General features: G+C 35.4%; 1 protein-coding gene across 1 annotated transcript in view; it reads left to right on the top strand.

The window, feature by feature from the left end:
• Positions 1 to 13,053, top strand: part of DNAH12 (dynein axonemal heavy chain 12) — a 246,824-nt gene that overhangs the window by 124,049 nt on the left and 109,722 nt on the right. The window contains exons 39-43 of the mRNA XM_084988686.1: positions 765 to 903; positions 1,952 to 2,118; positions 8,071 to 8,326; positions 10,875 to 11,174; positions 11,837 to 12,015. Coding sequence (XP_084844812.1) covers positions 765 to 903; positions 1,952 to 2,118; positions 8,071 to 8,326; positions 10,875 to 11,174; positions 11,837 to 12,015 — 1,041 coding nt within the window. The remainder of the gene's footprint in view (positions 1 to 764; positions 904 to 1,951; positions 2,119 to 8,070; positions 8,327 to 10,874; positions 11,175 to 11,836; positions 12,016 to 13,053) is intronic.

Here is a 13,053-nt window from a genome sequence, read left to right as displayed (position 1 = left end):
TGAACCCGAGCCTCCCTAGCAACCCAGGCTACTACTGTGGGATTCTTAGCCTGCTGTGCCACAGTGGAACTTCCAACAATATTTAATTTTTAATTCAGTATTTCTCAAACTAGGATTCCCCAAGGTTCTCCGAACATAAACTCTTAGGATTTTTTTCCCTTTAAAATGAGTTCAGATTACTCAAAAATGAGAAATCTTGCTTGGGCCCTTGGAATAGAGAATTCTTTAGAATTTGCTTTTAGACAAGTATTTTTAGTTAGTAGCACTGACTTGATTCAAAAATGTGATTAACTGGTATATATAATTGTTACCTTTAGAATTCGATGTCAGTCTCTCACACAAACTTCCCTGTGAAATATCTTCAACCTCTCTTATTGTCATTATCCTCTTAGGCTGTATTCCACACAGCCTTCTTACCTGTACCTCTAACTAAAAAGTACAAATACATCACTTTTCTAAGGAGACAAACTTTGGTTTTTTTTTTTTTCTGAAAAATTAAGCATGCTAGACTGTTTTATGAGTGCATATAGCAATGTTACATCTGTTCAAATGATAGTTCGTTAATATTTACGTTTCAGTAACAGTAAGCAAAAATGTATGACAATTGTTTCTTTTACCAGTCTTTCATGAAATTACTGTGATAAAGATGTGAGTTTTCGTATGAAGCTTATTTATTATTTATGTTTTCAACTAACTCCAGCCTCCACTAGTTAGAATATATTCTGACTTTCTCTTTTTTTAAATATGTTCACTGTTTCATTAAGGCCACTACTTTTTGTGGGTCCAACGGGTACAGGAAAATCAGTCTATGTGAAGGATAAGCTGATGAATCATTTGGAAAAGGACCTGTATTTTCCTTTTTATGTTAATTTCTCTGCACGGACCAGTGCCAACCAGGTTCAGGTTAGTTAAAGGCCAGAAATGTCGGTCTATAATCTTTATTTTTGCTTATTTAACATTTAAAATTGTATTTAAATCAACAGCTGTGTAAATCTTCTGTGAATCTAAAAAAAAAAACCTCAAAACTTTTTTTTTGGCATTGTAAATAAGTTTTAAAAAACAAGTTTTAAGGACAGAAGTTCAAAAGACTCTTTTTGCATTAATACTGAATTACTGAGTTTGTCACCTGTTTTCTTTAAGCCCGAGAAGCAACAATTGATTTCTTAATTGGAGTATAAGAGAAAGAAGTGGAGGTGAGGGAGGGAGGAAGAGAGAGAGAGGCAAAGAGAGAGAGAGGGAGGGAGGGAAACAGAGAGAGGAAGGAAAGGAAAGAGAGAGAAAGGGAGGGAGGGAGAGAAACTTTCCCATGTTGTTTTAAGACTCTTCTTGATGGTCCTTAGGGTTAATTGCTGCTTACTGAAGTTCTCTCAGTGAAACATCTTTCAAACCATTGACTATTTATTGTGTAACCTTCTGTGACAGGAACCATATAGCTGTGCATCCCACATACCCCTAAAGGTGCCAAGGTGAAAGTACTGCATGAGAGCTTTCTTAGTTAGCACCTCTATCATCCATTTCCAAATTTGTATTTGCCCATTCTCTCTTGACCTATGGGGCTCATTTCCATTGTTTTAAGCCTATAGAATTCCCTGATTTCAAAATACTGTAAATGTAGATTAGTGCTTTTAGATATTAAGTTAATGTTAATAGATATGTAGATATGTTTGGGTATCCAATATGGAATATATTTTGTGTGTGCATGTATTTATGTGCATGTGTGTACAATATAAATATATACATAGTTGTGTATGTAACAATTCTGAGCACATAGAAGGATTTTAATATATGATCTTTGAATGACCTTGAATATGAAGTTTGGTATAAACTTAAAAATGAATATTTTTGTGCTGCTTGGCATTATTTCTTTACATAATTAGACTGTTAAATTCCTATTTTTTTGTGGTGTTAAGAGTAATTTTAAATATACCATTATTTCTTCCTTATATTTTAGAACATTATTATGGCTAGACTGGATAAAAGACGCAAAGGAGTTTTTGGACCACCTATGGGAAAGAAGTGTATAATTTTTATAGATGACATGAATATGCCTGCATTGGAGAAATATGGAGCTCAGCCTCCTATTGAATTATTACGACAATTTTTTGACAGTGGGAATTGGTAACTATTTAATTGAAAACTTAAGTAGCTATGATGAAGTTATTTTTTGTTCTCTTTTTCTACTTTATATTCTCACATCAAAATAGTACATTTAAAAAAATTACTTGTGGGAGTTCCCGTCGTGGCACAGTGGTTAACGAATCCGACTAGGAACCATGAGGTTGCAGATTCGGTCCCTGCCCTTGCTCAGTGGGTTAACGATCCGGCGATGCCGTGAACTGTGGTGTAGGTTGCAGACGCGACTCGGATCGCGCGTTGCTGTGGCTCTGGCGTAGGCCGGCGGCTACAGCTCCGATTCAACCCCTAGCCTGGGAACCTCCACATGCCACGGAAGCAGCCCAAAGAAATAGCAAAAAAAAAAAAAAAAAAAAAAAAAAAAAAAAAAAAAAAAAAAAATTACTTGTGGAAGAAAAATGGTTGCTCAGATTTTCCTATACAGAAAATTTTGGAAAACTTTGCTATACCTTTTGATAAAAAATCCTGTATTGGAAATATATTTATGCAATAATGCATTAAATTTTTTGTCCTTTTTAACTACTTGGTTTTTATTTTTATTATTATTATTTTTTTTATTTTCCCACTGTACAGCAAGGGGGTCAGGTTATCCTTACATGTATACATTACAATTACATTTTTCCCCCACCCTTTGTTCTGTTGCAACATGAGTATCTAGACATAGTTCTCAATGCTACTCAGCAGGATCTCCTTGTAAATCTATTCTAAATTGTGTCTGATAAACCCAAGCTCCCGATCCCTCCCACTCCCTCCCCCTCCCATCAGGCAGCCACAAGTCTCTTCTCCAAGTCCATGATTTTCTTTTCTGAGGAGATGTTCATTTGTGCTAGATATTAGATTCCAGTTATAAGTGATATCATATGGTATTTGTCTTTGTCTTTCTGGCTCATTTCACTCAGGATGAGAGTCTCTAGTTCCATCCATGTTGCTGCAAATGGCATTATGTCATTCTTTTTTATGGCTGTGTATATATACCACATCTTCCGAATCCAATCATCTGTCGATGGACATTTGGGTTGTTTTCATGTACTGGCTATTGTGAATAGTGCTGCAATGAACATGCGGGTGCATGTGTCTCTTTTAAGTAGAGTTTTGTCCGGATGTATGCCCAAGAGTGGGATTGCAGGGTCATATGGAAGTTCTATGTATAGATTTCTAAGGTATCTCCAAACTGTTCTCCATAGTGGCTGTACCAGTTTACATTCCCACCAGCAGTGCAGGAGGGTTCCCTTGGTTTTTATTTTTTAATTTTGACTATGCCCACAGCATGTGGAAGTTCCCCTGGCCAGGGTTTGAACCTGCACCACATCAGTGACCCGAGTAGCTGCAGTGACAATGCCAGATCCTTAACTCACTGTACCACAAGGTAACTCCAACTACTATTTTCAGTTTTATTAAAGATAATTTACAAATTACATCTTTTACCATTCAGCCAGTGCTGAGAATTTGTGGGTAGTCTCCAACCTAAGTAACCGTAGCCAGCACTCAATGTTTCTACCATTTTAAATTCTTTATATTATCTTTGATTATTTGGGACTATCATAACTTTGAGATTTTTTTCTTTAATTTTATTGGAATATAGTTGACTTACAAAGTTGTGTTAATTTCAAGCACACAGCAAAGTAAATCAGTTAGACATATATATGTGTATATTCATCCTTTTCAGATTTTTTTCCTATGGAGGTATTACTCAGTACTGAGTGAATTTCCCTGTGCTGTATAGTACGTTCTTGTTACCCATATATTTTATATATAGTAGTGTGTATACATCAATCCCAACCTCCTAATTTATCCCCTCCCCACATTTCCCCTTTGGTAAACATAAGTTTGGTTTTGAAATCTTTGAGTCTTTTTCTGTTTTGTAAGTTCTATTGTATCATTTTTATTAGATTCCTCATATAAATGATCTCATATGGTATTTGTCTTTCTCTGTCTGATTTCATTTAGTATGATAATTTCTAAGTCCTTCCATGTTGCTGCAAATGGCATTTCATTCTTTTTTATGGTAGAGTAATATTCCATTGTATATAGGTACCACATCTTCTTTATCCATTCCTCTTTTGATGGACATGTAGGCTGCTTCCATGTCTTGGCTATTGTATATAGTGCTGCAGTGAACACTGGGGTACATGTGTCTTTTCAAATTATGGTTTATTCTGGATATATGCCTGGGAATGTGATTGCTAGATCATATGGCAGTTTTATATTTAGTTTTTTAAGGAACTTCCATACTGTTCTCCATAGTGGTCACACCAATTTACATTCCCACCAACAATGTAGCAGGGTTCACTCCCAGCCAGGGATTGAATCCCAATTACAGCTGCTGACTTATGCTGTAGCTATAGCAAAATGCTGGATCCTTTAACCCACTGCACTGTGTCAGGGATCAAACCCATGCATCTGCAGGACCCGAGCCACTGCAGCTGGATTCTTAACCCACTGTGCCACAGGGGGATCTCCAATAAAATCCAGCTTTTGTTTGTTCGGGGTTTTTTTGGCCAGGTCATTGCAGTGACAATGCTGGATCCTTTACCTGTTGAGCCACAAGTTAATTCCTTTTTGTAGACTTTTTGGTGATGATCATTCTGATAGGTGTGCAGTGATAAATCATTGTAGTTTTGATTTGCATTCTCTAATAATTAGTAATGTTGAGCATCTCTTCATGTGCTTTTTAGCCATTTGTCTGTTCTCTTTAGAGAAATGTCTGTTTAGATCTTCTGAGCTTTTTTTAGGTTTTTTTTTAATATAAAGCTATATGACATGTTTGTGTATTTTGGAGATTAATCCCTCCTTGGTCACTTCATTTGCAAATATTTTCTCCCATTCTGTGGGTTGTCTTTTCATTTTGTTTATGATTTCTTTTGCTGTACAAAAACTTCTAAGTTTTATTAGGTCACATTTCTTGATTTTTGGTTTTTATTTTCATTATTCTAGGAGGTAGATCTGAAAATATACTTCTGTAGTTTATTTCATAGAGGGTTCTGCCTATGTTTTCCTCCAAGAGTTTTATAGTATCTGGTCTAACATGTAGGTCTTTAATCCATTTTGAGTTTATTTTTGTGTATGGCGTAAAAGAGTGTTTTAATTTCATTCTTTTACATGTAGGTGTTTGGTTTTCCCAGCACTACTTATTGAAAAGACTGTCTTTTCTCCATTGTATGTTCTTGCCTTCCCTGTTGTAGATTAATTGACCATATGTGCATGGGTTTATTTCTGGGCTTTCTATCCTGTTCCAGTGATCTATATTTCTGTTTTCATGTGAGAAGGCTTGGTTTTGACAGCACTTTCATGGATAACTCTTTCACTTCCCCCACCCTATTTTCTGATGATATGGTTAGTTTCCAACTTATAAGACATTATATCTGTTAGTTAAGATTAATAGTTCTTCATTTCCTCCTGTTAACTTACTTTTCTAATTCCTAATATGACATGATTTTTATCTCAGGGCAAAGGTAGACTAATAATGAAGCTAAGACATACTTTGAAAATACTTTCTTTTTGTTATTGCATGCCCTTGAAATTCTGTCTCCAGGGGATAACTGTGTTAATTTATTCCCTATTCCTCCAAGGTTTTTTTCCTATATAAATATATTTTTATTAAAAAACAGATCTATATTATACATAATGCTTTTGCAACTTATTTGCACTTAAATGTTTATATTATTTGTCTACCTCATTCACCTATTGTCTATCTCATTCATCTTATTGGATTTTAATACTATTTAATTTTGTGGATCTTGCTATAATTTACTTAACCAGTCCCTTATTGACAGTTATTAGAATTGTTGCCAAAATCCAAGTCATATTTTTATACTTCCTATGGTACTTTTAGACTAAGGACTGGTTGTATAGATTTCTCCTCCTACTACTCCTCCATTTTTTTGCAAGAACTTAAATATTAAAAACTTTATGATCTGTTGGAAATAGATGCCTTTTTACTCTGAGTGGTTCCATCTAAATCAAGTCATTATAATCTCTTAATTTTTTTATTTAAAAATTTTTTACAGTATAGTTGATTTATAATGTTTGCCAATTTCTGCTGTACAACGAAGTGACCTAGCCACACACACACACACACACACACACACACACACACACACACACACACATTCTTTTTAAAACATCATTTCCATCATGTCTATCCCAGGAGATTGGATATAGTTTCCTGTGCTATACAGTAGGACCTTATTGTTTATCTATTCCATGTGTGATAATTTGCATCTACGAATAGCAAAATCCCATTCCACCTCACTCCCTCCTCACTCCCCCTTGGCAAAGACAAGTCTGTTCTTTATGTCTGTGAGTCTGTTTCTGTTTTGTAGCTAGGTTCATTTGTGGCATATTTTAGATTCCACATATAAGTGATATCATATGGTATTTGTTTTTCTCTTTCTTTTTTTATAATGATTTTTATTTTTTCCATTAAGCTGATTTACAGTCTTCTGTCAATTTTTTGCTGCACAGCAAGGTGACGCAGTCACACATACATGTATACATTCTTTTTTCTCACATTATCATTATCATGCTCCATCACTAGTTACCAGACATAGTTTCCAGTGCTATACAGCAGGATCCCATTGCTTATCCATTCCAAAGTCTATAGTTTGCATCTATTAACCCCAAATTCCCAATCCATCCTACTCCCTTCCCCTCCCTCTTGGCAACCACAAGTCTGTTCTCCATGTCCATGATTTTCTTGTTCATGGAAAGGTTCATTTGTGCCCTATATTAGATTCCAGACATAAGTGAAATTATATGGTGTTTGTCTTTCTCTTTCTGACTTTCTTCACATAGTATGATATTCTGTAATTGCATATATGCCCCTTTCTAATTAAAACTTCTTTGAAGCTTTGTTATTCCCTAATGGGTCTCTCTTTATATAACAAAAATATATAGGTCCTATTTAGACATCCTTATGTACTCTAAAGATAATATTTTAAATGTGAAAAAGAATGAGGACTTAGCTCTAAGTAGAACGAGGATATAGTTTATTGTTCAAACCAGGACATTTCTGAGAGAAAAAGGAGGACAGGACAGGCACAGGCACAAACAAGAATTGTCCTAGGCAAAATGGAACATATGGTCATCCTACCTATAACAAATCTACAAATGAGATTGATCTCTCATCCATACTTTAAGATTTGGAGTGTGAAGACACGAAGCAGAAAGTCAAATTGGAAAGAATAGGCAAAAAGAAAGGTGAAAGCAAGAGGATGGGACATTTTCAATATCCAGAATCTGGGCAACAGAGTTAGTGTCACTAAAAAGAGAAATAAGCTGCTTTAAAACAAGTTCTCTCTGCAGATTGGTGTTTGCCTGAGGTGGGGGGATGGAGGGTAGGAAACAGGTGAAGGGGGTTAAAAGGTACAAATTGCCAGTTATAAAATGAATAAGTTGGGGGGTGTATTGTACATCATGGTGACTATAGTTAATGACACAGTATTGCATATTGAAAGTAGCCAAGAGGATGGATCTTGAAAATTATCCCAAGAAAACAAATTTGTAACTATGTATGGTAACAGATGTTAACTGGACTTATTGTGGTGATCATTTCCCAGTATATACAAATATCAAAACATTCCATTGTAGAAAACTACTATTATAATGTTATATCAATTGTACCTCAATTAAAAAATGAAATAGGGAGTTCCCCGGTGACCTAAGGGTTAAGGATCCAACATTGTCACTGCTATGGCTTGAATTTGATCCCTGGCTTGAGAACTTCTATGTGCTATGGATGTGCACCAAAAAAGAAAAAAAAATTAAAATTAAAATTACAGGAATCCTTAAAAAAAGTTTTTTCTTACTCTAAGTATTATCTAAACCTCTTCCTTTTATAGAAGCTAAAATTATATTAAGTTTCTAAGGAGATCTACTTTACAGTCCATCTTGTTGGCTTTATAACTGATTGTTTTGGAATTTTTATGTGCTTTCAAGGTATGACCTTAAGGACACGAGTAAAATCACATTGGTTGACATAGAGCTGATTGCTGCCATGGGCCCTCCAGGTGGTGGAAGAAATCCAGTCACTCCTCGTTTTATTCGACATTTCAACATTTGCACTATTAATACTTTTAGTGATGAAACCATGATTCGAATCTTCTCATCAATTGTAGCATTCTACCTTAGGACTCGTGAATTTCCTCCTGAGTACTTTTTAGTTGGGAACCAAATTGTCAGTGGAACTATGGAGGTGAGCAAAGAATGCAATATGAAGTGTTTTAGTATTGCATATATCCTCATCAATCCTTCCCTTCTTTTTTTTTAATAAAAAATTTTTTTGTAGTTCCCATTGTGACTCTAGTGGTAACGAACCTGAGTAGTATCCATGAGGATGTGGGCTTGATCTCTGGTCCTGCTCAGTGGGTTAAGGATCCATCATTGCCATGAGCTGTGGTTTGGGTCAGAGACGCAGCTTGAATCTGGCGTTGCTGTAGCAGTAGTGTAGGCTGGCAGCTGTAGCTCTGATTTGACCCCTAGCTTAGGAACATCCATATGCCATGGGTGTGGCCCTAAAAAAAAAAAAACATATTTTTTTATTATTGCTTTTTTCCCTCTTAATCATCTGCTTTGGTCTTCCGTCTCAGAGAAGCTGCTAGGAAGGCTTGAGAACAGGAAGATCATAGGCTTTGAAATTAGGAACTCTAACAGGGTATGAGCCTTGACAGCTGTTTCCTAGCTATCTGGCCTTGAACAAGTAATTTGACCTTCCAGAAATTTAGTTTTTAATCGCTAAAATGGGAGATAATACCTATTTAACAAGGTTGTTATGAGGAAGTCATTCAGAACCAATTATCTGTCACATCATGGTTGTTTCCCTAGTTGTTGAATTCCTACTCTTATATTTATTTTCTCTTCCCACTCTTACTTCTCCTTCTTCATGTTGTCTTTAAAAAAAAAAGAGAGAGAGAGAGAGAGGGAGTTCCCATCGTGGCACAGTGGTTAACAAATCCAACTAGGAACCATGAGGTTGCAGGTTCGATCCCTGGCCTTGCTCAGTGGGTTAAGGATCCGGCATTGCCATGAGCTGTGGTGTAGGCTGCAGACACAGCTCAGATCCCACGTTGCTGTGGCTCTGGCATAGGCAGGTGGCTATGGCTCCAATTTGATCCCTAGCCTGGGAATCTCCATGTGCCACGGAAGCGGCCCTAGAAAAGGCAGAAGACAAAAAAAAAAAAAAAAAAAAAAAAAAAAGAGAGAGAGAGAGAGAGGGGCTTCCCATTGTGGCACAGCGGTTAACAAATCCAACTAGGAACCATGAGGTTGCAGGTTCGATCCCTGGCCTTGCTCAGTGGGTTAAGGATCCAGTGTTGCCGTGAGCCATGGTATAGGTCGAGGCGCAGCTTGGATCCCATGTTGCTGTGGCTCTGGTGTAGGCCAGCGTCTGCAGCTCCAATTAGACCACTAGCCTGGGAACCTCCATATGCCATGGGATGCAGCCCTGGAAAAGGCAAAAAAAAAAAAAAGCAGAAGAAGACAACAACCCTTGATGGGTGACCCCTGCCCATAGAAGGTAGAGAACAGCAAACTAACCAGTGTGAAATAAAATTCATATTTAAAAAATTAAAAAAAGAAATGTACGCAGCTCAAGAATACATTATTTTTTACCAGACCAAATAACTTAGGAGTAGCAGTGGGAAAACAAAACCAAACATAACGAGAATGGGAATAGAAAACAAAACCACCCATGTGGCCAAAGAGCAACCTCTTAACTTATTCAGGGTGTGTTACTTCGTCTGCTCAGAGGCCAGAGCCAACCTAATTGCTGATGATAAAAGGAAAAAATGTATTTAAGGTAAATTAGTGATAATCTCATTAGACTAAGCTTTTTGGAGCCTCAGTAAAATTGGAGTTCCCTCTGGGATCATTTCAACCAGAAGCAAAATCTCCATAGAATCATTCCATCTGTTTCCAAGAGCATTGTATTTTCTGAAGTTCTTCTTCCCCTGTTCTGGTGGAAAGTTGTGTTGTTAAAATAGAGAAACTATGAGCAAAGAGATAGAGCACTGTAATTACTGATATTTACATTTCAGGCATCTTCCACAAAGAGAGGATATAGAAAGGCACAATAGGATACAGAACAGATTCTCTTTTTTTCCTGTCTTTTGTGCATTATAGACCTACCATGTGTGGAGATTAGGGGTGGGAGATGAATTACAGAACATACATAAATAAAAAATAATTTCATTTGATTTTTAATGCTATATTAAAAAGATTTAATTTACCTTCCTGAAAGAGAATGTTAAACCTCATTTGGTGAATTCAGCATGTGAAAAAAATATAATTCATTTTGATATAATAGACAATTAAGATAAAAGAAAGAAGGAGGGAAAAGAAAACAAGAGAAGGGAAATGAAAGAGCACATTGATTTTATTTGAAGTCAATGGTAGTGAAAAGGAAATTGCTTTGTCATCCTCTTCATTTTCTACTACAGTTTTTATTAATTGTTTAATCCTAGGTCATTCATCTTTAAATAGAATAACCATAATAATTGAAAAAGAATTGTCACTTCTTGGGCTTGGATGGAATCAGGTAATATTACGTTCCCTCAACTTTATGACTGGTTGACTGTAATAAATCAAAAGAGATATATGCTATGCTAGGCTCAGTATTATACAATTTTAGAATCTGGTATAATCTTACAGGATAAATAAAATATTTTGTACAATATACTGTTTGTTACATGGCTTTGCAGACTGTAAGCATTTTATTTTTGCTCTGTTGCTTTTTTCATATTCAGATATACAAACAATCCATGGAAAATCTTTTGCCCACTCCCACAAAATCTCATTACATTTTCAACTTGAGGGATTTTTCTCGAGTCATCCGGGGCTGCTTGCTCATTGAAAGAGAGGCCGTGGAGAACAAGCACACTATGACACGTCTGTTTGTGCATGAGGTTCTCCGAGTGTTTTATGATCGCCTTATTAATGATAATGACCGATTCTGGCTGTTTACTTTAACCAGAAATGTTGTAAGGGACCATTTTAAAGAATCATTTGAGAATATCTTTTCACATTTGAGGAAAGGAAATGCACCAGTGAGTATATTTAGTGGTTAAAAACACATTAAGTTAAAACAATTAATCGTGTGAATTATTACAATCAACTTATCTTATAAAAATACTATTGCTTCAGAGTTCTCTTGTGGCACAGCAGGTTAAGGACCTGGCCTTGTCACTGCAGTGGCTTGGGTCATTGCTGTGATGCAGGTTCAATCCCTGGCCCAGGAACTTCCACATGCCATGGGTGTGACCAAAAAATATATATATATATTATTGCTTCTTAATGATCATATTCTTTTAACTTTCTTTATAGATAGGAATTAATTTTGAGAAGCTTCAAGTTCAAAGGAATTATATATATAACATAAAAGTTATATGATAGAGATTGAATGATATAATAGGTATAATGTGCTTAACATGGTGACCATCTTTTAGTAACTATTTACTAAATGGGAGCTGCTCAGAATAACTTTTCCAGGCTCTAGGGGGAGAAATTCTTTTTACTTCCTAAGGATACTTTATAATTTCTGGTGTTATTTTTACAACTATTTTATATTACTTATTTCTGTAATGTTTAAAAGAATTATCTAATTGATAATCACCCCATAATTTGTATAAAACAAAATTTTGTGTAATATTTTCTTAAGTTTATTTTAGAGAAAATACTAAGTTTTATAATTTGTGGATTTCCATTATAGGTAACTGAAGAAGACTTAAGAAATCTCATGTTTGGTGACTACATGAATCCTGACCTTGAAGGAGATGATAGAGTTTATATTGAAATTCCAAATATTCATCAGTTTAATGACATTGTAGACCAGTGCCTAGATGAGTATAATCAAACTCACAAAACAAGAATGAATCTTGTCATTTTTAGGTACCTATATTTGATATTGATGGCTAAAATTATTATTTGTAAGATTTTATTGTGAAATATTTAAAATGCATAAAAATACATTAAAAATGATTAATAATCTTGTAACTATTACCCAGCCTAAGACATAAAATACTAGCAATTCATTTAAAGTCACTTGTTTAGCTGACCCTCCCTCACTGCATCCCCATCATACCTTGCAGTGGTAAAAAGAAACTCATGTGTTTCTTTGGATTTTTACTACATGTGTGTATTCCTAAGCATAAATACAGTCTTATTTTGTATGTTTAAAACTCATATAAATGGTATTATACTGTGCATCTTCTTCTGCAAATTGGTTTATTCCAGATTGTGAAATTCACAAAAAGCAGGTTTTTTACTACTGTATTGCATTCCACTGTAATTTTAATACAATGTAGTTATTCTTCAGAGATAGACTTCTTGGTAACTTCTAGTTTCTGTAATTATAAAAAAGGTTTAAACATTCATGTCTCCTTTTTATGTGTGTAAGAATTTCTCTAGGCTATTTTCCTAGAATTGGAATTATTATCTCATGGTGTGTAAGCATCTTCTACTTTACTAAGTTTTTCCAAAGTATCTTCAAAAATGATTATTGTTTTTTAAGAGCTTCCATTGTTTCTCACCCTTGCCAATACTTAGATTTGCCAGATTTGGTAAATTCTCTTAATCTAAGGAGAATGTGGAATGATATCTCACTGTGGCTCCTATTTTAATTTTCCTAGTTACTGATGAGGCTGAGTATGTTTCCTGAATTTATTATTTTGTATACAACTGGTTTTCTATTTCTCACATAGAAATCCTAGTATTAAAAATTTAAGAAATGTTTTTAATAAAATCAGTAATATACTTTCAGTACAAATGGATACAATTTCTTTTTTTTGTTGTTCTTTTTTGGCTGCCCCACGACATGTGGAGTGTCTGGGCCAGGGATCAGATCCAAGCCAGATTTGTGACCTAAGCCGCAGCTGCAGCAAGGCCAGTTCCTTAAACCATTGTGCTGGGCTGGGGATTGAACCTCCC

This window comes from Sus scrofa, chromosome 13 (assembly GCF_054392235.1).
Source record: "Sus scrofa isolate SSC_HxYL_T2T_F1_AM1 chromosome 13, Sscrofa_HxYL_maternal_Yorkshire_Landrace_v2.0, whole genome shotgun sequence".
NCBI classification, from domain to species: domain Eukaryota; kingdom Metazoa; phylum Chordata; class Mammalia; order Artiodactyla; family Suidae; genus Sus; species Sus scrofa.
This window is presented reverse-complemented; position numbering and strand designations above follow the sequence as displayed.